This window comes from Myotis yumanensis, unplaced genomic scaffold (assembly GCF_028538775.1).
Source record: "Myotis yumanensis isolate MYYU_CA2020_CCGP unplaced genomic scaffold, mMyoYum1.0.hap1 SCAF_14, whole genome shotgun sequence".
In the NCBI taxonomy this organism is placed as follows: domain Eukaryota; kingdom Metazoa; phylum Chordata; class Mammalia; order Chiroptera; family Vespertilionidae; genus Myotis; species Myotis yumanensis.
The window spans coordinates 5,722,748-5,750,725 of NW_027223765.1; the positions used below are offsets into that span (position 1 = coordinate 5,722,748).

General features: G+C 56.4%; 1 protein-coding gene across 3 annotated transcripts; it reads right to left on the reverse strand.

The window, feature by feature from the left end:
* Positions 1 to 1,468: 1,468 nt before the first annotated feature.
* Positions 1,469 to 27,784, reverse strand: VIPR1 (vasoactive intestinal peptide receptor 1). 3 transcript variants are annotated; one of them, XM_070391515.1, is made up of 15 exons: positions 27,606 to 27,784; positions 23,575 to 23,642; positions 17,910 to 18,018; positions 14,320 to 14,427; positions 11,412 to 11,509; positions 10,232 to 10,335; positions 9,788 to 9,920; positions 7,216 to 7,369; positions 6,666 to 6,726; positions 6,393 to 6,462; positions 5,908 to 5,999; positions 5,667 to 5,819; positions 3,702 to 3,831; positions 3,434 to 3,475; positions 1,469 to 2,875 (listed from the first exon to the last, which is right to left on the reverse strand). In XM_070391515.1, exons 3-15 carry the CDS (start codon positions 17,986 to 17,988, stop codon positions 2,678 to 2,680), a joined length of 1,422 nt encoding a protein of 473 aa, XP_070247616.1. In that variant the 5' UTR covers positions 17,989 to 18,018; positions 23,575 to 23,642; positions 27,606 to 27,784; the 3' UTR covers positions 1,469 to 2,677. The 3 variants fall into 3 exon arrangements, with proteins under 3 accessions (XP_070247616.1, XP_070247614.1, XP_070247615.1); XM_070391513.1 differs by lacking the exon at positions 23,575 to 23,642 and having other exon boundaries at positions 27,606 to 27,766; XM_070391514.1 differs by lacking the exons at positions 5,667 to 5,819; positions 23,575 to 23,642 and having other exon boundaries at positions 27,606 to 27,766.
* Positions 27,785 to 27,978: the final 194 nt, after the last annotated feature.

Here is a 27,978-nt window from a genome sequence, read left to right on the forward strand (position 1 = left end):
GTGCTGGGCTGGTCTGTCCTTGATGAGTCCTGGGATGGCACTGAGTAGCCCAGGGCTTGGAAGGAGCCTTGCAGGCAGATCTAAGCCTTTGCCAGCCCATTCTGGCCTTTTTTTTCTTTCTTCTTTTTTTTTTTTTTACCAACTTGGCATCCCTCTCCTGCTCCTGCAGCAAGACACCTCCTTGTAAGTTTGTAGAAAGTGGAGGCCAAGGACGTCAACTCAGGCAATGGCTTTGGAGACATCGCTTGCTGGCTGACATCATCCACCTCACCCTACTGCCTCTGTCTACCAGTGGTTCTCCGCCTTCCTAATGCCGCGACCCTTTAATACAGTTCCTCATGTTGTGGTGACCCCCAATTTCATTGTTACAAATTGAACATAATTAAAGCATAGTGATTAATCACAAAAACAATATGTAGCCAAAACCGGTTTGGCTCAGTGGATAGAGCGTCGGCCTATGGACTGAAAGGTCCCGGGTTCGATTCCGGTCAAGGGCATGTACCTGGGTTGCGGGCACATCCCCCGTGGGAGATGTGCAGGAGGCAGCTGGTCGATGTTTCTCTCCCATCGATGTTTCTAACTATCTATCTCTCTCCCTTCCTCTCTGTAAAAAATCAATAAAATATATTTAAAAAAAAAAAAAAAAAAAAAAAAAAACAATATGTAATTATATATGTGTTTTCCGATGGTCTTAGGCAATCCCTATGAAAGGGTCGCGACCCACAGGTTGAGAACCGCCGGAACCTTTCTGTTAGTGGTATTGCCTCTGCTCACTCACTTTTTTGGGTTACTCCTCACCTGAGGATATTTTACCGCTGATTTTTAGAGAGTGGAAGGGAGGGGGAGAGACACACTGAGAGAAACATAATGACTGGTTGCCTCCCACACACACCCGACCAGGGCTGGGAATGGAGCCTGCATTGGGGGGTACGTGCCCTTGACCGGAATCGAACCTGTAACTCTTCAGTTTGCGGGCCGATGCTCTATCCATTGAGCCAGACTGGCTAGGGCTCACTCACTTGTTTTGGTGACATTTGTTCTGTCCTCTATCTTCCTCCTCTTGGCTGAATAATGGCAATAGCAACACGGCTATCTCATACCCCATGGACCCCTTGTCTGCAGTAATGATGCGGCCTGGGAAATGCTCACACCTAACCATTTCCGGGGCTGTGGCATCTCTGTTAGCTGTTTTGTATTGATCCAATAGAACTGTCTCTTTTGGGCTGGAAGGATACAGTGAAGACCTGGTATAACTTCTTCACACTAGGAAGGGAGAATACCTCTCCGTGAAATGTCAGTCCAAGACCCTTAGAACTGCGTGCTTCTCCCATGGCAGGCATTGCTGCCCAAAGTCAGAGGGGTGGTAGCTTCTGGCTTCAGTGTACCCCTCCTCCCCATGGGGAAAGATGGCAGCAAGTTGGAAGCTAGTCCCCATTTTAGGTCACACAGGAACATCGACCACCAGGGAAACCAAGCCAATCCAACACAACATTTATTATTGCACAAATGAGGGTCTTCCGGCTGTGGTGTGGGCAGGAAGCCATGGGACCACAGAGGTGCAGAGCAGACACACGATGCCATGACCACCAGGCTGTTGTGTAGGTGACACATGGGCCAGAGGACTCCTCAGCCACAGCCACACGCCAGGGAGGGTCAGGTGGGATGGGGTTGGGGGTTACAGGGATGGTGGCAATAACAAGGAGTGGTGAAACAAATAACAAGAGGATCCAGCATGTTATAAGATGTAAAAGGCAGCAGTAAGAAGTCTGTGCTTTCCCTTTCCTGTCAGCCAGATCTGAGTTCAAATTCCGCTGCATGACAAGGCCAGGTACCTGCTCTGTGAGGCTCCGCTTCCTGATCTGTGAAACAGGGACAGTCATTCCCACCTTGCTGGGTTGATGTGAGGACTGAGGGGCCCACGAGTGCACATCTCTGAGCCTAGTTCTCACAGTTGGCTCGTAGGTAGGCAGCGGAGGGCAGCTCCCACAACCCATAGGGATGGGTACGGTTGGTGGCAGCTCCTCGAATTGTTGTCATCATCCTGGGACCACCCCACTTCAGCAGAGACTCTGAAGACAGCTGTGCTCCCCAAACCAGAACTCCGCATCACAACTGCATCGCTTCCCTCCAGGACTTGGCAGCTAAGAGGGCACTGGGGGAGGGGACCGCATCCTCAGAGAGATGCCTGAATGGTGATACTTAATCCAAAGGAAGCTGACAGCAAGGTTGGAACTTCAGGCACTGATGAGGTGGTGGTGTCGGGGGACCTTTGGGGATGGGGGCGTGCAAAGCCTTTGTCAACCATGTTCCCACTGTATTGTCTGGCCTGGGTGGTTGCCTTCTCGACTGGTCACGAGGAGGGCCGGAGTCACTTGAGTATGCAAATTTCCTTCCATTGATTGGGAGAGAGCCTTTGCGGGAGGAGTCTGATGACTGAGCTCCACCCCACACCTTTCAGGGTGCACCTCTCCGGGCTCCAGCTTGCTTAGAAGCACCTCCCTCTCCCCAGGCCAGCGCCAGGGCTTCTGGACAGTGACCTGGGGGCCAGGACGGCCTCCGAGCCCAGGGCTGGGGCTACTCGCCCTGTAGGCCTCTGTCCCCAGTGTTGCCCGGGAGGGCGGGCGGGTGGGTGGGTGCGGGCAGGTGGAGCCTCCCTGCGCCCCTGGGTGCCTGGCGGTCAGACCACGGAGTCCTCGGCCTGGAAGCTGGAGGAGCGGCGCGCGCCCGGGCTGACGCGGGTCAGCAAGGAGACCTGTGTGCTGCAGGTCACCCCGTTGCTGCTGCTGCCTCCGGGTGGGTGCTGGTATTTGGGGCCCAGGCCCAAGACACCCTGTAGGTCCCAGCGCCGCCACTTCCGCCGCAGCTCTGCCTGCACCTGGGAGAAGGGAGGGTGGTCACACCCACAAAGCCTCCTGGGGAGTCTAAATTGAGAGACCCCGATGCTCCCTTTGGGGATACAGAGTTGGGACGCTGGGGGCCAAGGTCAAATCAAGGCCTTGGAGTAGGGGAGGAGGGAGGCAGAGAGGATCAGAGAATGCAGACCGGGGATGGAGAGGGATGGCTCCATCCCTGCCCTCCAGACCACCAGAGCTCATCCAAACGGACTTCTGCGCTTTGTAACCAGGGCTTCACTGGAACGCAGCCTTCACTTGCTGCCCCACCCTCCCCTCTCACTCTGCGCACAGCCCCTGAACAGGCCCTTGTCAAACTCTGCGTTTACTGAAAATGCAGACCCGAAGCCAGCAGGTCTGGAGTGGGCCCAGCAATCAGCATTCTTAACTAGGTCTTAGATTCCGCCATTGAGTTACTAGTCTGAGGACCACACTTGGAGTAGTGAGGCTTAACCCGTCCTCGCTCTGCTCCTATCCCACCAGCGTTTCTGGACCCTGGGCCCCAAGGTCTGGGCGGGGAGGGGGGCGGCAGGGGGGCTCACCTCGCCATTGAGGAAGCAGTAGAGGACAGCCACCAGAAAACCCTGGGAGGAAGGGAACAGGGAGGTGAGTTGGGCCGACCACAGGGGCCCCTAGCCCTGCCCAGCCCCCTTATTCTCCTGGTTAAGCAAAAGGCTAAGTACACAGCAGGTGCTTAATCAATACTTATTACAGTTAAAAGACTGTAATTCAGTGGCAAGGGGCGGAGGCCCCAGGTCGAATTCCCTTCCAGCCCAGAGGAGAAGGCAGCCGTAAGTCAACAATTCATACCTGGAAAGACCCCACGACGAGATCAAAGACCATTTTCACTTCAGCGTTGAAGTTGTCGGGGAAGAAGGCAAACACGGTGTAGTGCATCCCAAACAGGGGGATCAGCAGCAGGGTGGACTTGGCCAGCCTCCTGGGGGCAGGGAGGGGCAGGCAGTGAGTCGGTGTGTCCGTACATGTGGACACGACAGGCCTCCCCAAGAGGATGGGGACAGCAACCAGGGTGTGCGAGGAAGAACTCTGGCCCCCTGACTGTGATGTCCGCCTCTGGTCCTGGTCCTGGTCCTGGTCCATATCTGAGGTGTCTATGCCCTCGGGCCCCAGCCCTCCTAGTCCTGAGGGAAGCACGAGGGAGAAAGAAACCCCTCTATCCTCATCCTTCTGGAAGAGTGGAAAGGAGGGCCAGTGCTGAACCCCGAGGATGATGCATGATGGTGGGATTCCAGCCTCTGTGGCAGCCAACGGGGAGAGAACCCGACTCCCTCTCCTGGCCTCAGTTTCCCCCAATCTGTACAATGGGGTAAGTGTACGCTCCACATGGTCAAATTATAGACAGGGGACCCGCTGTAGACTGAGAAGTGCTTTGGGTGCTATGAAGTGCAATGGCTCCATGAGACCAGTTCTCTCCTGGGAGAGGTCTGAGTGGTGGAGGGGTCTCTGTGTTTCTCTGTCCTGCCTTGGCAGTCAGCCCAGGGGAGCCTAGTCCCCGGCCTGAGGCCCCACAGCAAACCGGGGGCAGGGAAACTGGCCTTGCCTCTCCCATTCCTTCCTGGACCTGGTTCCCAGTCATGCCAAGATCCCGAGCGCTGCCCACCCCTCCTTGGCCCGCTGAGGCTGACAGATGGAAGCTCTCTTTAAAGTGAAGGCTTATGGGGAGGTGGAGAGTGGGAGCTGACAGCCCTGCTCAGGGAGCTCCATCTCCTATCCGTCCCCCGCCCCTCTGCCTGCCGACAGCTGTTCAGTTTCCATCTCACCCACGTGGACCTGGCAATGACCAGCTCTCTTTGCCTCGGATTCAAGCCCTTTTGAGTAGTTGAATGTTGCGAAAAACAAGGCCCACAGACAAAAGTAGAGAGTGAGCGTGGGCAGGCCTGAGGTCCTACCCCTTGGCAGACGGCCGCCCCCTGCAGGGCCTTCCCTTCAACAACTGGGAGAGGCTCCGCCCCCACACCCAGCAGGAGAGAAAGCGGGCACCCTATGGAATGCCTATCTCAGTCTCATCCGTGAGATCATAGGAGTCCAGAATAGAATCCTCACTCCAGCAGCTCAGGAAGTTCTAGCCGGGAACCTTAAAACCACAGCACAGACTCCCCCAAAGAGAAGCCAGGCCAAGAACGTTCTAGAATCCCAGGACTAGAAGGCCCTTGCAGAATGCCCAGGCTTGTGTCTAGTCTGTGCAGCGGTGATAATCTCCTGTTCCCATCTGTGGGCATGCAGATGCCTACTCACCTGCCCACAGACACCCTTTTCTTGTTTCTTTTGTTCTGTCTTCAAGCCTATTGTCCTCACGAGAACCTGCCTGTTTCTCCAGTCCTTCCCGGCACAGGGGACAGCCCTCACACCCTGCTAAGCCAGGAGCATGACCGCTGTCCCATGGACACCGTGCCCTCCCCCTGCCATGCGGCATACTCCCAAACCTTTGAGAGGAGGGAGTGTGTGTCAGTATCCTCACTTGTAAAACAGGAGCAGTTTATAGGGGGCGGTGGGGTGAAATGAGATGATGAATGGAAACCCCTGGCACATGCCTGGCATGTGAACTGCAGATGTTGTTATTATTACTGGCAAGTCCTGAGTCCTGAATATGGCTGTGTTGTTGGTAGATTGGAGGCTCCCCAGGGCATTCACTAACTGCATTTATTGGCCCCTTTTCTCTGCCAATCACATGCCAGGGACTGGGCACTCAGTGTGGACAAGACACAGGTTATCTACTGTCTTCTCCAGCACCTTGGCTAGGCAGCAGATTCGTACCTGGGTCCGATCACCTGCCAGGGAAGGTGACTGCAGGAGAAGCAGACGTGGGACTCATGAGCCTGGACCGGTGGGGCTGGGGCAGAGGACACTTGTGGACTGAGCCAGGCCATGGGGTAGAGGTGGGCAAGAGCAACGTGGCTTTTGGTGACTCTGGAGGGAGACATACAGGAGACACGGGATGCTCTGAGGACCGGGGATGGGGATCCTGGGAGAGCCAGGGCACTGGCGGCACACTCACGAGTACGGGCTTTTGTCACTCTTCCCGACATTTGGGGTCTGCAGTTTCTGAACCAGGATTCGGATGATGCGAACAAATAGGATGAAGTTCACCTGGTGGTGGTAGGCCAAGGATGGGTAGTCAGAGAGAGAAGATTGTCCAGCTCCCTGGGCGGAGGGCCCGTCTCATCCCTAGAGCCTTCCTGCCCTTCCGTCTTACCTGTCCCCTAGCTCTCCCCTCTTTGGGGCAAGTCATCTGGGAACTCTACTTCCCATCCCTAAGGCCTGGGCCTCCCAATCCTTCTTCTCTACTCTAGAGGAAAAATGATCCCTAAGGCCTTGGGGAGGTAGGGGGGAGAGGGAAGGCGGCAACACTGCGTTAGACATTGGGAAGCCTAGGTTTCAGTTCTGACCTAGACTTGGAATTTCCTGTGTGACCTGAAGCAAGTTGACTACCCAACCTGGGCCTCCGTTTCCCCATCTCTGAGTGGTGGGAGGAGGTCTTACCAAGATGGAGGTGAGGACGGGGGTCTTTAGGATCCACCACAATCGTGAGGTACCGATGGTGTCCCAGCATCTGGGCAAGGGATGGTAGGGGAGAATGAGAGGTTGTCCTCAGCCAGAGAGATGGTCAGCAGTTCTCCCATTGTCCCCAGCTCTGCCCCCAGTCCCTTCAGAGGCATGGACCTAGAGTCTGTCGCTCCCAAGCCCCCCTCATCCCACCCAGGGATGTGCCCCAAGGGATGGCCGCCAGGAGGAGGGGGTAGGGTGACAGCTCACCCATAATCCTCAAAATGGATCTTGGTGATGGTCCACACCGTGGTGAATATGCTGGGCACCCCTGTCAGGGCCGAAGGAGAAAGAGAGGAGAGGGCATGGGAGTCAGGGAGAGAGGGCATGAGGGAGAGATTACGGAGGAAGAACCAGAGAGAGGGAGGGAGAGAGAACAGGTGGGTTACTAGGGCTGCGCTGTATGGTTGCATTGGTTGTTCACTGTGCTCCATTGAGGATTGAAACTGTGTGTCTGAGGGGCTGTGCCCACCTACAGGGAGAGTCTTTTTCAGCCCTGTGTTTCAAGGCTGAAGGGGTGGTGGAAAGATGTTCCTAGAACCTGTCTGTCCCACAGCCCAGCCCTGGCACAGCCTCAGGGCACCTGCCCTGGGTCACACATTTAGGAGACTTTTATCAACCCTTGGCTAGAGACTTGCAGGCAGGACCTACAGTCCAGCAAGACCTAGGATTGCAGGCTGGGTCAGTACCTGCCCCTTTGTAAGCTCCCCAAGCCTCGTCCCCTATGTCCCCAGCCTGGTCGCCCTCCCCAGAACCATACCCCAGCCGATGAGCATGTACCCCCAGAAGTACTTCCGCTCGGAGAAGAAGGAGACTACAAGCAGGGTGTGCAGGTACAGGCCCTCCACCAGCAGCCAGAAGAAGTTGCTCATGACACAGTATTGGAATAAGACCACAGCGGCCTTACAGCCCACCTGCAGGGAAGGAGCAGAAGAGGGGTCTCACTGGGGCTAGTGGCGGCCCCCATCTGCCCACAGCTCTGTCTGGGTTGACACAGTTGCTGTACAGCCGACTTAATCTCTGTTTTTATCCCCTTAAAAATATACTCAGTGGTTTTCCAATTATCCTTGATGTGAGATCATCTGATGCTTTGGAATAAACTTGTGGTTTTAATTATCCTAGCAATTTATCATCTTATCTATTTATCTATCCACCACCTACCCATCCAACCATGCATCTTCCTACCTATCCATTTATCTACTTATTCACCCACTAGACATCCATTACCAACTCGCCCATCTATCTATCCATCTACCATCCATGCAGTCATCCACCATCTATTCACTTTCCATCTATCAATCCATCCACACACTCACCTATCTATCCATTCATCTACCTACTCACCTACTAGCCATCTACTACCAACCCAGATACCTAACCATCTATCTATTCATTCATCTATCTCCCTGTCCATCAACCTGCTCAACCTATCTACCCACCTACCCCTCTAACATTATCTATCCTTTCTTTTTCTTACTTTATCCACCTGTCCTTCCACCTACTCAGTCATCCACACACCTATTTACTCAGCCATCCATCTACTTACTCATCCACTTAAACATCCCTCCCCCATTCATCTTATTCCAATTAGGATTGAAGGTGGAAGAGGTGTGAGGGCAATTCTTGCTCCCATTTGCAAGAATCCATTGAATGTGTGGGGATGTGAGCTCTGGGCTGTGGAGTAGGCCCAGATATGAGTGTTGAGGAGAGATGGGGACTGAAAAGAGAGAAGTGGAGGGGGGAGGAGAAATGAGGAAAAAATGGAGAAGAGAGGGATGGCTATTCCTCCTGGGGGCCAGAGGAGCTGGTGAAAGAATGGGTTCCCCAGGTAGGTGAGGACAATGGCAGGTAGGTGAGGACAATGGAGGAGTTACAGGTCACTCCTGAGGAGGGCAAGCAGGGGCTCTGGGTTGATTAGAAGGTCTCCTTGCCGAACCAGTTTGGCTCAGTGGATAGAGCGTCAGCCTGCAGACTGAAGAGTCCCAGGTTCGATTCCGGTCAAGGGCATGTACCTTGGTTGCAGGCACATCCCCACTGGGGGGCGTGCAGGAGGCAGCTGATCGATCTCTCTCATTGATGTTTCTAACTCTCTATCCCTCTCCCTTCTTCTCTGTAAAAAAAGGCCTCCTGTGCTCTCCTAGAAGCAGCCTCCCATTTCAGATCAAGCCCACCCACCTGTGAGCCAGAGCTTAAAGCCACCTCCTCCAGGAAGCCCTCTAGCATCTACTCCTCCCAGTATCTGGAACGCAGGTTCCCACTCTTCCTTCCTGTGCCCTTGGCTTTGAAACATCCTCAGAGAACAGTCTACCTTCCTGTTGTACACTTGCCTACCTTCCGTTGTACACTTGTTTTACGAGAATAACTCAGCTCTTTAATAGGACCATTTATAAGCATTTGTCTAGCCTTCGAAAAGCTTCATGGAGCTGCTAATGAGACGGGAAGCCAGGCTCCACAATTACCCTTAACCAGTGAGCTGGCGGCTGCAGGCAGCTCCCCAGGCTCTGCACTGAAACTGCATATGTCTGGGTCCTCTGAGGAGCTCTGGGAATGGCCAGGGTGGCTCCCCTGGGCTTTTCCTTCCCCTTGTCGAGATGCCTGAGATTCCACGGGCACAGATGAACTCTGGGGAGAAGGTACTGCTCTCCCCTGAAACCATGCGCGGTGTCTGCCATCACTCATGGAGTTGGGGTAGGGGTGGGAGCCGGGGCTGGTCTCGAGCTCTCTGTCCCAGCTCGAGGACACTCCTGAGCTCAGAATCACCTGCAGATGGACCCCTCAGTGACAGCGATGCATTCTTAGACGCTCTGTTAACTTCTCTTCTCGAGGAAGCCCCCGGACTTACTGATGGCGGGGAGCACAGGAGAGGGGGGCTGTGTGTGTCTGGACTGGCTCCACGTGGAAAGGGGGCGTAGGAAGGGTGGCGTGGTGAGCAGAGCCCGGGTTTGCCGATGGCAGAGGGTAGAGCTGGAAGCAAGCTTGGAAGTCCTTGTGCAGATGGGGGAACTGAGGCAGGGAGTTTCCTAAAGTCACATGGGGAGTTAGGACAGATGTGAGACGGTGGCTGTGGGCTCTGGCCATGAAGTTTATTTCCCATCAAGGAGAGACGTTTCTCATTGGTGGGGGCAGGTCTTCGAAGCCCCAGATGGCTGGGCACCATCTCTCATTGTGGGGAGAGGAGTGGGATTCAACAAGCTGCCAGGGGGTTGGCCATCCATGGAGAGAAAAAGAGGAGGAGGAGGAGGAGAGAGAGAGAGAGAGAGAGAGAGAGAGAGAGAGAGAGAGAGAGAGAGAGAGAGAAGGGGGAAGAGACAGGGCGGTGGCCAGGTCCTCACCCAGGACTCGGAGCAGTCTTCTGACGGGCTGCTGTTGAAGAGGATCAGGTCCTTGATGAAGACGGAGGCTGCCCTCAGGATGAAGGACATGAAGAGGTGCATGTGGATGTAGTTCCGTGTGCAGTGGAGTTTCCTGTGTGACGTGGGCAGAGCTGGGAGGCCGAAGGGGCCTCGGACCCCCACCCAACACTGTCAGTGCTCTGAGCAAGGGTACGGAGGAAGGAACACATGGCCCAAGTGCTGGTCCTGCCCCAAACGGGGGCCCTGTCCCAGGCATCCCTTCCCTGACTGACCGACCAACTGACCGTGTGCAGCCGGGCCTCCAAGTGCCTCAGCCTCCAGGTGTCTCAGTCCAGAACAGAGGCCCTGCCCTCCGGTCCCCTATCCCCAGGTGCAAAGCCATCCTGTGGGGACCAGGCTAGGACAGAGGAGGCTGGACCTTACCTGAACAGGCTCAAGATGGCCATGGCGACCAGAAGGGAGGTGAGGGACAGGCCGTAGCCGATGGTGTAGCCGGTCTTCACGGAAATGTAGAACCTATTCTGTTGCTGGTAGAGGGAGGTGGTGAGGATCTTTGGTAGGGGATGGGGTGAACGCACCTAGGGGTACTGGCAGGGGTGGGGCGCCCTACACATCCTGCCTGCCCATCCCTGCTTGGCAGAGGAGGCTGAAGCCCAGGGCTCCCAAGGGCAGCTGAGCTGCCCCCTTCAGAACCCAGACCCATGACATCCCAGTCTGCACAGCGGAGACGGGACTGCCTCCAGGGTGGGGGTTGACTGTAATCGCCCTCTGCTCCTTCATGGGAAATGTCAGGGAAGGAGAGAGAGAAAACCTCACATGTTCCATCTGTCCCTGTATTCTTCAGTCATGGTCTGGCACCCCCTCTGTGCCAACTCTGGGCTTGGCAGCCTCGGAACCAAGACTGCTTGCCCTTCAGACCCCACCCCAGGACTTCCCTCTGTGTGGGGAGGGAGGCACGGCGGGCATGGAGAAGGCCAAGAAGACACTGTGGGTGATTTCACATTTGGGGCTCTATCTGAGAAGGGTGTCTGGGGGCGGGACAGATGTCATCACAGACATACAGAGACACACACAGGGGTTCACACACCAAAGCAGCGAGGGCTGCTAGCTGCGGACTCCAGTTCCACCCCAGCTCCCCATCAGTGTCCCTGCCTGGCCCCTGACAGTGACCACCTATGCTTCCCCCACTCTGGGGCAGATCCCTGTCCTGGGACTGACGGGTGGTCCTGTCCCTGTCCCTGTCCCTGACTGACAGTTGGTTCCCTCCAGGATCTGCTCCTTGTTTTCCTTCCCCACGTGACAGGGAGGATAGTATCTCCCTCCCTTGTCATGTCCAGGGCTGGAGCAAGGTCCCACCAGGCAATGGGTGGCCTGGCCCGGGGGTGCGGCTTCAGCTTTTGCTGCTCTGAGTCATCCCCATGAAAGCACCCTCATCAGGGGAAGCCAGGGGACAAGCCCCTGGAAAGGCAGGCCTGGCGAGGGAGGGGGCGCCTGGTGAGGGCAGAGCCCAGGAATCCTGGCTCCCACACAGGCCGCAACCTCCACTCCTTGGTGGGAGAGAGTGGAAGGAGCGGGGGCGGGGGTGGGGTGCACTGAGGCCTACCTCTTCCAAATATGGTTCTGTGTCACAGGCAATGGGGTAGGGGGCAGGCTCCAGTTCTGTCCAGCCCTTGTCTGTACATCTGCGGCTCACGTTGTGGCCTTGGGGGAGGAGAGAGGTTGAGGCCAGGGGAGGGGCAGGCCCGTGGAGTAGGCATGGGGCCTGGCTGTCTCTGCCCTCAGCCCTACTCCCGTGAACCTCTGCTGTGTCAGACTCCCACCTAGACCCCAGGGCATCATGGGGGAACCTGGGGCAGGGAGAAGCCTTCCCTCTCCCCACCTTCCCCTGCTACCCCCAGCTGCCAGGGCATTCCTGGGCTCAGCCCTGCCCCTTGTCATGTCTGAACCTGACCCCAGGTGCAATGTAAGCTCTGATCCTTGTCCCAGGTAGCCTGGATCCTTGGCTCACTGAATGATCCCTGACCCTTGCCATGAGCTAAATGCTGACCCTTGTCACAGGGCCTGGTGTGGCAGATGACTTCTTTGTCCTGTGGGTCCAGACAGCAGCCCTCTGACCTGGCCACTGCTCCTGGGCCAGCCTGCCTGGGCCTACGGGCCTGGGTTTCCTCCCACACCTGGTGGGGCTCAGGCGAGGAACCACAGGTGAGGCAGGAGGCGGGCGTGGCTGGGGGACACCTGATAATGGTGCCGATCTATAATCCACATAAATGGAGAAGCAGGGAGTTCCCGGCAGGGGAACCTGCCCAGGCAAAGGCATGTGCGAGGGGACTCAAGCAGCACAGCACAGCACAGCAGGATCTTGGGGCTGAACCATGTGGATCCTGGGGCTCCAGGCAGCTTCAGGATGTTGGGGGCGGGGCGAGGGGAGGAGGTGTCCTGTAGACCCCCTTAACACAGACTTGAGTGTTTTCAACCAAAATAGCCATCACACTAAAAGAGGCTCTTCAAAGAGTTGAAGGTAAAAACCAGATTAAAGGCACGCAGACCACGACTTAAAGGACTAGGCCCCCCGGAACACTTTGGCGCTTCAATGAGTGGCCCACCCCCACCCAGGTGCTCTGACCCCGTTTGGGAAAATGACTTCTTTCGGACCCTCCGCAATCTTTATCTTCCGCGGGGTCTCTTCAGTTCTCATTGTAGAACCAGGTCCCTTCCAACCTTTCCAGGGAGAACACGTCTTCCTGGGTCCCGGTACCCCAGGAGCTGGCGTTGGCATCACCCTGCCCTGCACTTCCCTTCCTCACGAACTTCCCTCTTTGGAACTTCAGGCCAGCTGCTCACACCTTCTTCACCTAGTTGCCCAGGAAAGCACACCCTGTTTCCTTTACATTCCCGGCCCCTACCCCTGTCTCCTACTTGTCTCTGTCATCCTCAGAGGCACTTGCACAGCCAAGGAGAGCTGAGCAGGCTGCTCACTGCACCGGGCAGGCGCCTGGCTGATGGGGACGGGCTGTTTTCCTTTATGCTCAGCTGGCCACTAGGTGGGTCTGTGACAGGCTGGCTCTGTCTGAGGAAGGGCAGCCCTTTTCTCCTAGGCACAAAGGCACCGCGTGGGCCCCCGGGGGGCGGGCGGCCTCGGGATTAGTCAGATGGTGGGCTGCAGTCCAGGTTCTCAAGTGAAGGAGCTGCTTCGATAATCCCAGCAGGGCCAGAAGCAAGAGCCGGCAGGAGGAATGCAATTAGCGGGTGTCAGGAAGGAACGTCATTAGTAGGCGCTTCCAGGGATCCAAGAGAAGGCTGGGTGCCAGGCCCTGCTGATGGGACCTGGGGGAGTAACTCATCTCCCACCTGCCCCCCGGCTGGGCTCCCCTGGAGGAGTGCTGGGCTGGGTGGGTGCCATCTGGAATATGACACGCCTGTGATCGCTCCCAGATTCTGCAGGGAGGGCCTCGGGGTCTCTCCGTCACGGCTGAGGGCACACCACTGGGGGGCAAAACTGGCCTGTCCCCAAGAAGCCACTTGGTCCACCTCCCATGCCTACTTTACAAACAGGGAGACTGCGGTCCAGAGAGGGAAAGGCCACCCTGAGCGAGAGGTGCCCAGAGTCTTTGTGCGCACCCTTCGGATCCGTATCTAGGTGCTGCTCCTCCCTACGTCCTCCCTGCCGCTGCTCCAGTCCACCTTGTCCCACCGATGTTGATTCTCTCCAGATGCTCCCACAACGGGATCTTTGCGTGGCGGCTCCCCCCACACTCCAGGCCTTCAGTTCCTGTCCCTGAACATCTGCTTTACGTTGCACCCCTTCCCCCTTCCCCCTCCGGGCACCGTTTACCATTTAGGACACGTTTGTCTTTTTTGCTCAATGTCTCTCCAACTGGAACATTAGCCCCCTGTGGGCAGACGGGGTGGCTGTCTTCTGCCCCCCACCAGCGCATGTTTGTCTAGCCCAGTGCTGGGCATGTTAGTAGGTGCTGAATGAACATTCACAGAATGGAAGGATGGCTGACGGACCACATTACGCGGTCAGCCTCTTTAACTGTTCACTAGCAAGAAAGCCCACTTCCTCAAGAGGCTCCCTTCTCTTTCTCCCTTGTATGTGAACATTCATTTAAGCAGAACACGACGAGGTGTGTAAGCAAGGCCATGCGGTGATTTCATGGAGCCGGAGAGGGCACTGGCTCCAGGCAGCGAAAGACTGAATCAAGTGCAGACCGGGACAACGGAACACAGGAGCCATGGTTTAATCAAGTACCTGTCAGTCAATCAGTTATTAATTGCTGAGCAAATATTTAGTGAGCCCTTCCCACATGGCTATCTTTATGTGAAGAGTTAATCAAATCCCGTAAGTTCTTCAAAGACCTAGTGCCAGAGCATCCTCTTCCAGGAAGGCACCCTGATTGCCCCAGCCCCTTTGACCCTCTTTCCTTCTCATTTCCCCGGGAGGTGAGACTCCACTCTAGTCCGCGCCACTTGTGCCACCCAGCTCCCTCACTTGAATCCAGGGCTCTTACCTTGAAGAGGGTAGAATAACCTGTAGATGAGGGGACAGGCCATGACGACCACCTGGCCCCGAGGGGTGGCTGGCCAGCAGGTGATGTTGTCCCACATCCTGCTGCAGCCTGTGGGGTAACGGCAGGGGACACATGGGTCAGCATGGCCACCAGGTGCCTCCAGCCACTCTTCTTCCTCCTCCTCCTCCAGGCTCCCACCTCGAGGAGCCTGTGGTCCGAGAGGGAAGGCCCAGCCCCGCCCAGGCTGTACAGAGCCCGTCCCAACAGGGCCCAAGGAGGAGGCAGACTACAGCTCCACAGTCCTCAGTGAGGGGCAGAGCGGCCCGGGGGTATTTTGGACAGTCGTGGGGGATTTCTTTGTTGTAGGTTGGGGGCCTCACCCTGCATTTGACGGGCAGGCACCAGCTCCAGCGTGGCCCTGCACAACGATGAATTGCAGAGCTTCTGCAAGACTATCAAGTGAGCCCTGGCTGGCTTGGCTCAGTGGATAGAGCGTCAGCCTGCGGACTGAGGGGTCCCAGCTTCGATTCCGGCTAAGGGCATATGCCTGGGTTGCAGGTTCCATCCCCAGTAGGGGGTGTGCAGGAAGCAGCCAATCAATGATTCTCTCTCATCATTGATGTTTCTATCTCTCTTTCCCTCTCCCTTCCTCTCTGAAATCAATAAATACATGTATATATTAATAAAAAAATAAAAAGTAAAAAAATGAATAATATGTGTCCTGAATTTCATTTTATAATAGTAAAGGAGGCATTATATTTTTATGGACAATATAATTTTAAAGAGGAGTTGCTTACGTTGGGGTGATGGGTATATTGGGGTTCAGCTAGTTCTTGAGGAGCCTTCATACAACTCACAAAGCAACACGATGCCCCCAACTCAGCGAAATTGTGAAACATGATGGGGGTGGTGGTCGGGGTGAGTTCAGAGGAAATCCTGCATCACAGGCTGTGTACTAGCCCGGGTCCTGGGGGCGAGGGGTGCACAGTGGGGTCTGGAGGAGTCTACTTTAATAGGCAGATGCAAATGCCATGGGTTTGCCCGGTCAGGGGTTAGGCGCCTCTCAGGGACTAGGACTCCTCTGGATCCCCTCCCCCGAGGGAGGTTTAATTGTCTCTTTGCAACCCTGCCAGTCCCATAGCTTTGTTCAGGAAACCCAACCCCTGAGCCAAAGTCAACGTCAGCTGAGCCAAGCCCAGCCCAGCCCAAGTCCGAAGGTTCCCGAGTTCCCAAGAAGGGGGCCTGGGAAGAAAAGGTGGAAGGATGTCCCCACTCGAGGAGGAGCCTCGGGACTCGGGACTCAGAGGGCAGGGCAGCGGGGAGGAGTACCTTCCAGGCCTGCAGCAGCCAATGGTAGCTGCCGCTGAGGCCTGAGGACACCTGAGGACACCTGAGGACACTCAAGGGCTGGCCCAGGAACACAGCCTGCCTTCCTCTGGGATCCTAGAACTTCTGCCCCACCCTGTCCTGAGGCTTCTGTCCGCAGGCTTCTGTCCTCATTGGTTCCCAGTCCCTCCTTCCTTCCTGTGCCAACCTCTCTGGCGGCCACGTAGGGCCAGTCAAATCCTGCTGCTGTGCAAGACCATTAATAATATCAGTCACCACTCCTGGAGCCTTTGTAAGTGGGAGGAGCTCTTCCCCCTGCCTTTCAATGAATGACTTAGTTAGTCCTCCCATTTTAGAGATGAGTTACTGAGGCACAGAGCAATGAGGGAACTAGCCCAGGGGCGAGTGGGGTAGCCTGTTCACATGCTCCCTCTCCAGCAAACCTCTTGCTCTCCTGTGCTGAGTGGCTCCATGCTGATTCTCTGGGGAATTTTCTCTGTGGGGCTCTGTTTAGCCTCCCTGACGGCACTGGGCTCCGCCTCCACCAGAGGCAGCACAGAGGAGGGAGACCAGGCCCTGTCCTTAGGGAGGTCACACTTGGCCTCAAGGACTCTCAGTGCTACCAGGCTGGGCGGTGACCTGTGCTGGGCACAGGCCAGTGGGCGGGGCAGGGGAGCCAGGGAAGAGAGGCCGGCAGGGGGATGTGGTGGTGGTGGTGGGGAGGGTTCCTGCAGGAGGCAGCAGGGTCTGGAAGCAGAGAAGAGGTGACGGCCAAGAAAATGCCGGGCATCTGGAGGCCCGTTGTCCTGGGCTGGGCCTGGACATATTTTCTGTGTGTCCACCCAGGGAGACCCCTCAGGTCCCACCACGTGTCACCAGGCCCACAGAGATACAGGGCCCAGGCTGGCTGTGTGTGCCTGCTGGGGGCTGCCACCTAACAGGAAAGAAAGATCAACCAGGAGCCTGGGGTGGGGGATGGTGAGGCAGAGTGGGGACCTCTGCCAGGTCATTTCATAGATCTGTGTGCACAGAGAGAGACACACTCACTGACAAGCACTCCCAGACACACAGAACCACAGACACGCATGCAAACATACGTACATGTATGCTTACTTGGACCCGGAAAGACCAGACACAAGTAAACACAGGTATAGAGACATGACTTGGACACATATGCATAGACATGATAGCGTATCACAGACATTCACACTGACACACACACACACACAGCACACCAGGCAGATACATCTGGGCACATCCAGGCTACACAGACACACGCTCTGACACACAAAGACACTCCGAGTCAGACATGGAGCTCAGACCCCAGAGGCACAGAAACAGAACCAGGCAGACACAGGCTGGGAGCACACACCTGCACCTGCCACTGCCTGAACATGCGCAGAGCCCCACACAAGGTCACGGGCAGGCTCACTGCCCGCTGACCCATACCTGCCCTCCTCTGGATTCCTAGCTGGCTGCCTGGCGACAGGGTGTTGGTTGCACCTGACAGGCACCCTGTGCCAGCAATGACCTCATCAGGATCACGAGGGTGGCCGGCCTTTGGGGCCTGGGAGGGATGCAGGGGGGCCTAGAGTCTGGGGTCCTGGCCTCTCTGAGCTGTCCACGATCCAGATCGTACTGCTGGGGCCTGTCGGTGGCCTGGCCCCGCCTCCATGTCCCGGTGGGAGCATTGGCAGTGGGCAGTACCCCTGGACCCAGGCTTAGTCTCAGGGGCTGAGGAGACAGGAGGCCACCCCTCCTTGAGCGGGGGTAGTGAAAGCTATCGGCAAGGCTACTCACACCCACTGATGGTGCAGGAGGCAGAGAGCCTGGGCACCAGGTCCAAGAAGGAAGGACCCGGAGGGGTCACATAATTGTCAGCCTCAGAGGCGGCAGGGGACTGGGGAACCAGGAAGACATCACCCCTTTTCCTGGGGAAGAGGGGTAGGGACCTCCAAATGCAGAGCTGGCTGCACTCACTCTTCTGAACCCCAATTTGTATACTCTCCTTAGGTAACAGCTGGGAGCTCCCCAGACTTGGGGTGAGTGATGGGAACATGGAGGTCTGTTGGCACCGTCCTTCTTTGTCTGGCTCCCCAGCTTTTCCCAGCATCCTCTCCTCACCACCCAGCAGCCCCATGGTGCTGCTCCCTCCAACACTATACAATGAGTGTGATATGGATCTGGGCTTGCACTGTGAGAACTGGAGCTCCTTGGGGGTCTGCAGCACCCCTCTTCCTACGGGGGGGGGGCGGGGGGCTCACCTGCTGTTTCATTTTCCAGCTCGGCCTCCTCCAGGCACTGCCTGTGCTCCACCTTCATCATTTGTATGTAGTCACACATATCCCTCACATTGGCCCAGTCCCAGCCGCTCTGCGGGACAGAGACAGGGAAGGGACCGTCAGCCTTGTCCATGGCCCACATCCCATCCACAAACTCCCAGGAACATGGATCAAGCAAGTAAGGCCTGGTTACTGGACTGACCCGAGTTCCAGTCTGAACCCCAATCCCAACCTCGACTCAATCCCGATCCTCACCCCAGACCGAGGCCTGACCCTGACCTGGATCTTACCCCAAATGTGCTCATTGTCCCCAAAGCTTGGTCTGCCTTGAGGACCCTGTCATGGCTTCCTGGTGGCGCCCCAACCGTGCTGTGGTTATAACAGCTGTGTCTCTTTGAGGGTAGCACGGCCCACACAGGTGAGAGGGCCTCTCCTTGGAGCCCAGAGCTGGCCCACGGACTCTGCCATTGTCCAGCTTGGCGGGCGCGCTGGGAGTCCTCTGTCCCGACCACAGTCCCTGTGACGGGCGGGGCCCGGCTAGTGCTACCTCACTACAGGGGCTGGACCCTGGCCTCCTGGTCCTGGAGCCAGACCTGGAGGAATCCAGGAGCCTGGCTGCATCTTCCCGCCTGTCCCCATTCTAGGTGCTCAGTCCCCAGGTCACCAGCTAGGAAGGGCACACTAGCCCTCGTTGCCAGACCTCAACTGCCTCCCTCTTAGCTTTTGAATAATTCAAGCTAAGTCAGACCTACTGCTGGGGGTGGGGGTGGGAAGGTTAAGGAAGTAAGGGAAGCCCTCCCAGGATGGCTTGCCACCCACCAGGCCTCCTCTGCCTCTGGAAGGCAGGGAGAAGCTCGAGCTTCCTCATCCCCTCCCCTCCGCTCGCCTGCACCCTACCTAGGGATCAGGGGTGGGGCCAGACCTGTGTGCCAGTGGAACATTGGCACTGGAGCCAACATGTAAGTAGGGGTGATGGATGCCTAGGAACAGCCAGAAAATTCAGGTCTGGGGAGCCGTTGGGTGGGGAAGGGCGGGTGAAGGCCTCCAGGGAGGAACTGCTGGGCTGGTGGCAGCTTCTGCCTGTCTCTTTGGCTTTAGGGAAGTGGCTGCTGCCCCTGGGAACCCCGTATCAGCTTCCTCATTTCTGCTTAGGGAGGAGAATGTCACAGTCCCAAACAGGGCATCAGGGGAGAGTCCAGCAAGGCTGTGCCAGAATCAGATTCTCAGTGTGTCTTCCAGCTTGTCCTCACCGCCAGGGGATAAGGCCTCAGTTTCCCTGTAGGCTAAATGGGCCTTAACTACCTCCCCTGATGACTGAAAGGGTTCTTTTTAAAAAATATATATTTTATTGATTTTTTTACAGCGAGGAAGGGAAGAGGAATAGAGAGTTAGAAACATCGATCAGCTGCCTCCTGCACACCCCCTATTGGGGATGGAGCCCGCAACCAAGATACATGCCCTTGACCGGAATCGAACCTGGGACCCTTTAGTCTGCAGGCCGACCCTCTATCCACTGAGCCAAACCGGTTAGGGCTGAAAGGGTTCTTGTAGTGGGAAGACACAGATTGGAGGAGTTCCCCCTTATTTCCTTTCTTTAAGAGGGTCCCCATCCAGCCAGTAGGCACCCAGGGTGTGACTTTGACCACTGTTCTAAGTGAGTTGACCTCCCTGAGGGATAAGTGTCCTGGGTGCCAGTGAGCTAGCTCTCCACTGCTGTAGGGAGGGGGGCGGTTCAAGCTGAAGCCTGACCACTCAGTGCCCAAGGGCCACACGGCTGAGTCCCTTCCCCCTCAATGGCTCTCATCCCCTGTTGAAGGCTTGGTGGAGCCTCATTGTCACAGAGGTCCCCGACTTTCCCAGTATAGCACCACAGCTGACCACGCCCAGGCGTGAGGGAAAGCCTCCTTGTCCAGGATGTCTTTCAGACTCCCCCACATCCAGATCTCACTCGCCCACGTGCCACGGGCCTGGAGCCACAGTGACCTTGGCTTCCATCTTGTACCATTCACTTTACCAGACAATTGGAGTAAAGACATTAGCTGGTCAGTCATTTAAAACTTGGCACATTGAAAGTAACACGGATCTGTTATGGAGAGGATGACGTTATTTGTATAACTTTCAAAGAAAGGATATGAGACTTCCAAGGAAATGCACTGTGATCCCTCTTTGGCGTCACGCACTTCCTCTCTTGCCCATAGGGTTGTTCAGATGAAACACTCCAGATGCTCTGTCCTAAGGGATCTGTGGCTGGCTCAGGCCTGGGAAGAGGGGTGGCCAGATGGATCCCAGAGGTGGCCTCTGGAAGAGGAACCTGGGGACTGGCCACTCCAGGTTGTGTCCCGCCATCTTGCTTGCTTGGAGTTCCCAAAGTCCCTTCTCGGTCCCACTGTCCACCAGCAACAGGGTTCAGTCTGCCTTCTGGCCCCTTCCCAGCCTTGCCTGCCTCTCCTTCCCATTCCTGCCTCTTATCTCCCACAACACGGATGGTAGTGGATCTATTGTTGCTGCCTTCTACCATCCTTTACCCTCCTCTGGTGCCATGTCCTCATCTCCATCTGGGAAACCACCTTCTTTCCCTCTCCTAGTTCATGGGTTCTGATGATCCCTCTTCTAGGGAATCAACGTGGGATCAGACTTGAGCCAGTCAGAGTATTCTGGCCACAGTGTCTGGCACATGGCCCAAGTCAAAGCCAGGACGCTCATTCCTGGGACTCTGGATTAACCAATTAAGCAAGTGGATTTGTTCTTTTCCACTGGACTGGAAACCTCAAGGGATGAAAGGGCTGGAGCTTCTGCTACCAACTTGTTGCCAAGTGGAACACGATGTGGTAGGGCTTTGAGTGCCACACAGCTAAACGCAGAAAAGAGAGATGGAGAAACACTGGGCCCTCCTGACTTGGTCGGCTTCCCTGGGCAGCCATGCCTGAACCCAGCCCTGCTTCCGGCAGCATGAATCAATACCTTTCTTTACAACTTGAGCCAGTTGAGTTTCTGTCTTGGTAACCTAGAGTCCAGACTTGAGCTCTGAGGACAGGACAAGGGATGCCCTCGCTTGCTGGGCCCTCTTAAGCTAGGGTGTGGCTGTTTGACCAATAACATTTCTTTTCCAATCACTGAGGGCTTCAGAGGATTCTTGGTGACTTATGCCCACCATCGTAGGGTGGAAGGATGTTGGGTCAACTTCTCCAGCCAGTTCTGCTGCCCCCAGCAGCACAGTCACAGAGCACTTCTGCACAGGGAAGTAGGAGCCCCCAGAGTAACCCTGATCCTGGGGTGTCTCTGAATAAAGTTGGGGGGGGGTGTTTGGAAATGAGCTCTAACTTCACCAAAATGTAGTTGCGTGCTGGGCCCCATCTGGAGAAGGGTAGAGGAAACAGGGACCCAAAGAGGGCTGAGGTCACCCAGCAAATGGACATTCCTAGAAGGGACCAAAATTTCTGACTATTAGTCTGGACTATATCAATCTTTCTCCACCATCTCGCCTTGGGCCATCTGGTCAACCATTGCCCTTTGGGCCAAGGCAGCTCCCTCTAGCCTTTATCACTGAGGAACGCAGGCAGACTTTGGACTTCCTCTTCCACTTATTTCCCTATTCTAAACATCCTCATTATCCCTCTGGAATCCAGACACACTAAATTGGAAAATTCCCAGCCGGATACAGGCAAGCCTGCTGATCCATGGAAGGGTTCCAGGGTAGGATAAGCTGGGGTGTGGACTTCATAGAGAATGGGTAGTAGAGGTGGGAGGGTCTTTGAGGATGTGTAGGAAGTGGATAATTAGAGGCGGAATAAGAACATTCCAGAAAGTAGGAGCTGTGTGTACAGAAGCATGGAGGCATGAGAATGCTTAAAACATTCAAGGTTGCAAGAAGCCTTGTGTGGCTGCAGCAAGGAGCCGTGGGGTATCAGGAGACAAGTTGGGAGATATTGACAGGGAGGGGCCAGGCTTCATCAATTCCTGCCTGGACTGGTACAGTAGTTTTCAGCCCCAATACCGACAACCTGAGGGATCTTAATAAAATGTGTATCCCCATCCTCATTCTCCTGCTTCAAATCTCTGATGGTTCCTAGGAGTCAAAGCCCACACTTCAAAATGCATTCAAGGCCTATATCTCTCAACTTGTTTCCTGATGCTCCATGTGGAGAAGAGAAAGCAGGGCTTTCCCAAGCCCTCACCCATTACTGTGCTGAGGTCCAAGAGAGCTTAGAGTCAGCCTGGCCTTGCAGTTGGGTTGAGGCTAGAGAGTTTCAGGACATACGGGGTCTCCAACACTTTCTCTATGACAGGAGAACCTGAGCCCAGAAGAAGGGACCTAAGCAAGCGCGAGGGAGTCCACAGCATCTCTTCAGTCCTGGTCCTCTGTGTCCCCTGCCATGGAGTTGGCTGGACGTGGGAGGTGACTGACAGAAAGTTGGCAGGAGAATCCCAACTCTCCGGTTGGGGCCAAGGATTAACCAAAGTTTGTTAATTCCATCGGCTCAGCTGAGGGCCCTCCTCTCTATCTCCACTGCGAGGGGTTTGGGAGAAACCCTGCCTTCTCTCCACATGGTGTTCCTGAGATTTGGGGCAAAGGCTGTGGAGGGTGAAGGTGCTGGGAGTTGAAGCTGTTAAACACTAGGGGTTCAGGAAGACAGGGAGGGCCCCACTCACATGCTGTAGGCCATCCCCAGCTCCCTCAAGGGGAGGCTGAGACCACCGGCTTGAGTCAGAACCCCCAGCCTCATCCAGGCAGGAGGAGTCAAGGGAGACAGAAGCAGTATGCTGGGGGAGCACTTCTGAGGAGCAGCTGGTCCCAGAGGCGACTACAATACAGCAGGTTGGATTAGGTGAGACCAGAGAAAACTTCCTGCATGCAAATCACCGAGCACTGGGAGCCACCGTGAACAAGGGGGCTTTTTCCTGCTGGGATGGGGGTGGTTGGTGGAGTCTGGTGATTGGGGAGTAGAGGGTAGGGGGCTCAGGAGTGGCCCCACTTACCATTCCCCCAATGCCATCTTATATCCCATATTTCTTTAAGCCCACCCCAATTGAAATAACGGAGAACAAAGAGTCAGTCACAGGGGAAAGCTGAGGATCCAGAGAGAAAGGCACATGGGAGCATCACCCAGCTTCCCAGGCTACCCCCTTCGTTTTGGCTTTTGTGTTTGAGATGGTAAGGAGATGGAGATCTTGCAGCGGATGGGGAGGGGGAAGAGGAGCAAGAAGAGAAGAGGGTGGGGGGGGAGTGTGGTGGGAGCACACGGGTAGGTAAGGCAGAGCATGGAATGCAGAAGTCACAGAAAAGAGGAGAATCACCCCGGCTTTGCAGAGGGCACGAGAAGAAGCTGAAACCAGACCTCCTCTTAGTGGGAAGGGGCACAAGGGAGACTTTGGGGGGGACCAGCGGAAGTGCCATCAGTTGATCTGGGTGGTGGCTACACTGGTACACACACGTGTGACAATGCCCGAGCTGTCACTTCGTATTTGTGCATCTTACGAATTAAAAACTATCTTGAAAGGCCCAGGGCAGCACTCGGCCTCCACCGGCGCTTTGGAAGAAGCAGTTCCTCTTAGGGAGACAGCAGAACCCCGTTAGGTCCACAGGGTCTGGGATGCCACTGTCTGCCACTTCCTGGATGGTGACCTCAGGCAAAGTATCCCAGCTCACCTGCAAATGGGGACAAGGACAGCACCGCCGACTTCCAGGGTTGTGTCGAGGGTCACATGTGAAGTACGCTAGGGGACCACCAAGAAGTTAGCAGCAACTACCAAAATGCCAGGCCAGCCCCTCGTGCCAGACTGGCCTTCCCGGGACCCTAGCCTGGCCACAGCCTGAATGCCCGGCACAGGCGCAGGCAGTCAGAGCGCCCCACCCACGGACCAGTGGCAGCTGCGCCAGCGGACGCTTCCAGTCTGGCGGTTCCCCTCACCCCCCACTGCAGTCATTTCTCTCCCCTGCCCTGTATTTTCACATCCTTCAGCCAGTGGTCGGCACCTTCCCCTCTCTGCAAATCCATATTTTGCCAGGCACACCTTCCGCTGGGAGGCTGAGCTCTGGCTGGTAGGAGAGTGGAATGAGAACTAGTGTGTGTGGAGCGGGCAGTAAGGAAGAGGTGGAGACGGAGATGTTGTGGTGACCCCCAATTTCATTGTTACAAATTTAACATAATTAAAGCATAGCGATTAATCACAAAACAATATGTAATTATATATGTGTTTTCCGATGGTCTTAGGCGACCCCTGTGAAAGGGTCATTTGACCCCCAAAGGGATCGTGACCCACAGGTTGAGAACCGCTGTTATAGAGAAAAATGTCCTTTGGTTTTCGAGATTCATTGTAAAATAATTTGGGGTAAAAGGTCATGATGTCCATAATTTATCTTAAAAATACTTCAGCCAAAAAAACACAAAACAACAACAAATGATGCAAATATGAACTGTTAAGGCTAACAATGGACAAATCTAGGAATTGGGAGGGAGGAGTGCTAGAAATTCATCTGCTGCCACTTTTCTGATGTCACTGCAAAAAATGGGTATTTCCATGTTTGTTACGCTAGTCTCTACATTTTTAGGCGTGTTTGAAAATTTCCAAAATAAAAACCAAGTTTCATTCTCTTTTTCTGAACTGTGTCTCAGGTACGCGAGGGTTTTCACACACTGCACAATTTCCCATGTGCAGTGACAACTGCGTTGTGTAGGGGAGTCACACAGGGGAGGCTGGAGTCTGGGAGGTTGAGCAAGAGGGACAGGGAGAAAGGGATGGGGCTTTGTCTAGCTCCTGGCCCTATTCCTGCATCCACAGCCAGAGGGACCGCAGTGAGGAGATCGGGCAGGTGGCAGTGCTGCCCAAGCTGGACTGCCACTGAGAATGCCCACCATGTGAGGAAGCCCATCACCTGTCACTCAGCCCTCCCCCACCTTGGTTTGGAGTCTCCCCCCCTCCCCCCCCAACTGTTTGGCCCTCTTATGAGTATACCCCGTTTCCACGACTCCCACCTGCCCTGGGGACCCCTGGAGGGCCTGGGCAGCTATGGATAGTCCCTAAGAGCCTAGAAGTAGATGGCTAGGGCAGCATGCCTATGGTGAGGTGAGGCCTTCAGGAGCAGGTGGCCTGCTACCTGCCTCACAGATGAGTTAGAGGAGCCAAGCCTCCCCAACCCCTGAGCCATTCCAGCCTCTGGGGGGATCTAGGGGCTTCCTCCTTCTTCTGGGGTCAGGCCCGTTGGCTCAGCCAACTGAGGCTGTTTCATGATTTCAGGTGGAAGGTTGGCCTCTTTCGTGGAACTCCTCCAGGGAGCCTTCCCTGACTTCTCCTCTCGGAGACCTGGTTTGGGGAGACTGCACCCCCCCCCCCCACCCACCAGGACTCTTCTTCCTTGGTCACTAGCTCTGCTCTTCCCCACCAGCCTGGGAATCTTCCCAGGTCAAGGCCTGGGTCTGCCCCTCCTCTGTGGCACCCCTCCCCCCACCTTTCGGCTGGGCATTGCCCAGAGCCGTTCAGCTATCAGTGAGGAGCCCCTGTGCCTGCTGTCTGGGGGGTAGGGGCAGTGGAAGCCTGACAGGTGGCCTTGGGGTGGACTTCCTCCTCTGAGACACTGGAAGTTTTCTCCCCCGGTTCAGAGGTTTCCCCTTCCCAGGCTGAGGTCGGGGCACCATAAACAAATGTGATAAGGCCTTGGGCCTTCAAACTGAACTTTGCAGCTGCCACTTTATGGCTCTGATAACGTCAGCCGCCCCCCCCCCCCCCCCCCCCCCCGCCGCATCGAGTCCGGCTGGAGCAGAATTGCCTGATGTCCATTCAGTGCAGGAGCAAATAGCTGGTGGGGAGAAAAGGGAACTAGGGCCTCTCACTCCAGCCTGTCCTCACTCAGTCCTGGCTGAGTCCCTTCTCCTCCCTATGTGGGCCTAGCCTTGCACTGGGCTGTGGGGGACAGGGGAGGAGACAGACCTCAGCCTTTGATCCCATAGGATGGTCAGAAGAGCCCAGGCTGGGAGGTGGGGAGGGCTGAAGGGTGGGGTCAGAGGTAGGAGGGCTGAGCGGGCTGGAGCAATCAGGGAAGGCTGTCTGGAGGAGGAGCTGGTGTTGGGTACAAAGTGAATAAGATGTGGAAAGACAGGGGAGGGAAGGCATTGGAGGAGCCAGACTTGGATGTCTCAGGAGGTGGGGGCAGACGTGACCTAGCATGATAGAAGGCCTCGTTGAACCACTCTTCTCCTGGGCTGAGAAGCCTCCAGGGATGAGGGAACCGGCACCAGTGGTGGTCCCAAGATTCCTGGCCCATCCAAGGAGAATTTGAGTGGCCGGAGCCCAGGGTTGTAAGAGCCAAAGGGTTGTTCATCATGTCTGGAGGCTTCATAATACGGAGGGGCTGTTAAGTGGTATGAGAGCTGTGGCTTCCGGTCCTGAACCTGGTAGGGCGTTGAGTGCTCAGGAGGTGGGTCTCATGGGTGGCAGTGGGAGGAGGGGAAGCTCTGGTCAATGGTCATACGGTCTGCTCCCAGGACAGGCAATGAGCTCCCTGTCCCCAGGGTGTGCAAGACATCTAGATGGAAACACAGATTCCTGTCCTGGTGGAGGTGACAGTAAGGGAGGTCATCACGAGATAGAAGAGACTAGATCAACATACTCCACCTACCCACCAGGCAACCTGTAGCTGGTGTTGCCAGACCTGGAACCCACTTGGGTTTCAGGCCCTGCACAAGCAGCAACCCCAGATTCCTCAAGTCCTGGGGTAGGGGAAGAGAGAAAAATCAACCTCAGCTCAGGTTGGATCGGTAGGGGACAGGTGTGGCTCCAGGGTCTTTGGGCCTCATTTTGCCCATCGGTATTATGGGCTTGAGTAGATTTATTGTCTTGAGTTCTTTCTTGGTGTTAGAGGGAGATGATCCATGTGTCTCCTGCCTCAACTAGGATCTGGCAGCCGAGGTGAGCCACCCACAGACACACAGGAGCACACCCACACATGGGGCATGCTGGCACACATCAGAGGCACACGCATCCCCATGGGGATGAAGCAGAAGCGACAGGAAGCGGGAGACCACCGCTTGTTGGCTGTATGCTCCCAGCTCAGCCTTCCCCATGCACGTGGCTAGTCCTTCCTGGTAAACACCCCCAGCCCTCATCGCCCACCACCTTCCCCCTTTGGCTCCCTACCTTTCACCTCTGCTCAGTGAGAAGGCACTGGAAAGGTCTGCCGGTCACCCACCCGGTCCCCAAAGCGCCTTCCCAGGTCCTGGGTTCCCCAGCGCTAGATCTGGGCTGAGACGTCACTCCTCCACGTAACACACAACGCTCCACAGACGCCTCTACATTGGCACCGCACACACGCAGCCTCCCTTCCACCCACCGTCTACCAGACCGCCCATTGCAATCGGCCACGGCCCCAGCTGAGCTCCCCACTCCACGCGCACCCGCAGCCACACACGAAAGGCGAGTGTGGCGCACGCTCGCATCCACCGCCCTCCGCCGGCGTCCCACTCGGCGCGCGGAGCGGGCTCCGGGCGGTGCGGTGAGGGACTCCGTGCGCCCGGGACCACTCCCCTCGGGCCCAGACACGGTCCGAGGCGGAGCCGGGAGGCGAGACCCCGTGCTCCGTGCCCGGACTCCCCTCGCCCCGGCGGGCGCCCCCGCAGCCCGTCTCCCGCCGCCCCCACTCCACACCCAGCTGCCGGGATTCCGGGTGGCCCGGCGGGCACTCACCGCGGGGCGGAGGGCGCAGGCGAAGGCGCCCGCCAGCAGGCAGAGCCGCAGGGCCGGCAGCGGGCGCCGGGGGCGCATGGTCCGCCCAGAGCCGAGCCGGGCGGCCCCGCGCCGGCAATGGGCGGGCGGGCGGCGCACCGCGGTCGACTGCGGGAACCAGGCTGAGTGGCGCTGGCGCGGGGCCGCCCCGCGCAAAGAGACGCTGCTCTGGGCTGGGGGCGGGACCCGGGGGCTCGCCTGACGGGCGGCGCGTGCAGCCAATGGCTCGGCAGGGGCGTGGCCGCCGCCCAGGTGTGGGCGGGGCTCGGGGCCCCCGGCGAGTCGGGTGTCCCCGGGTTCCCTCTGCCAGTCCCGAGTCTGTGCGCTTCCACCG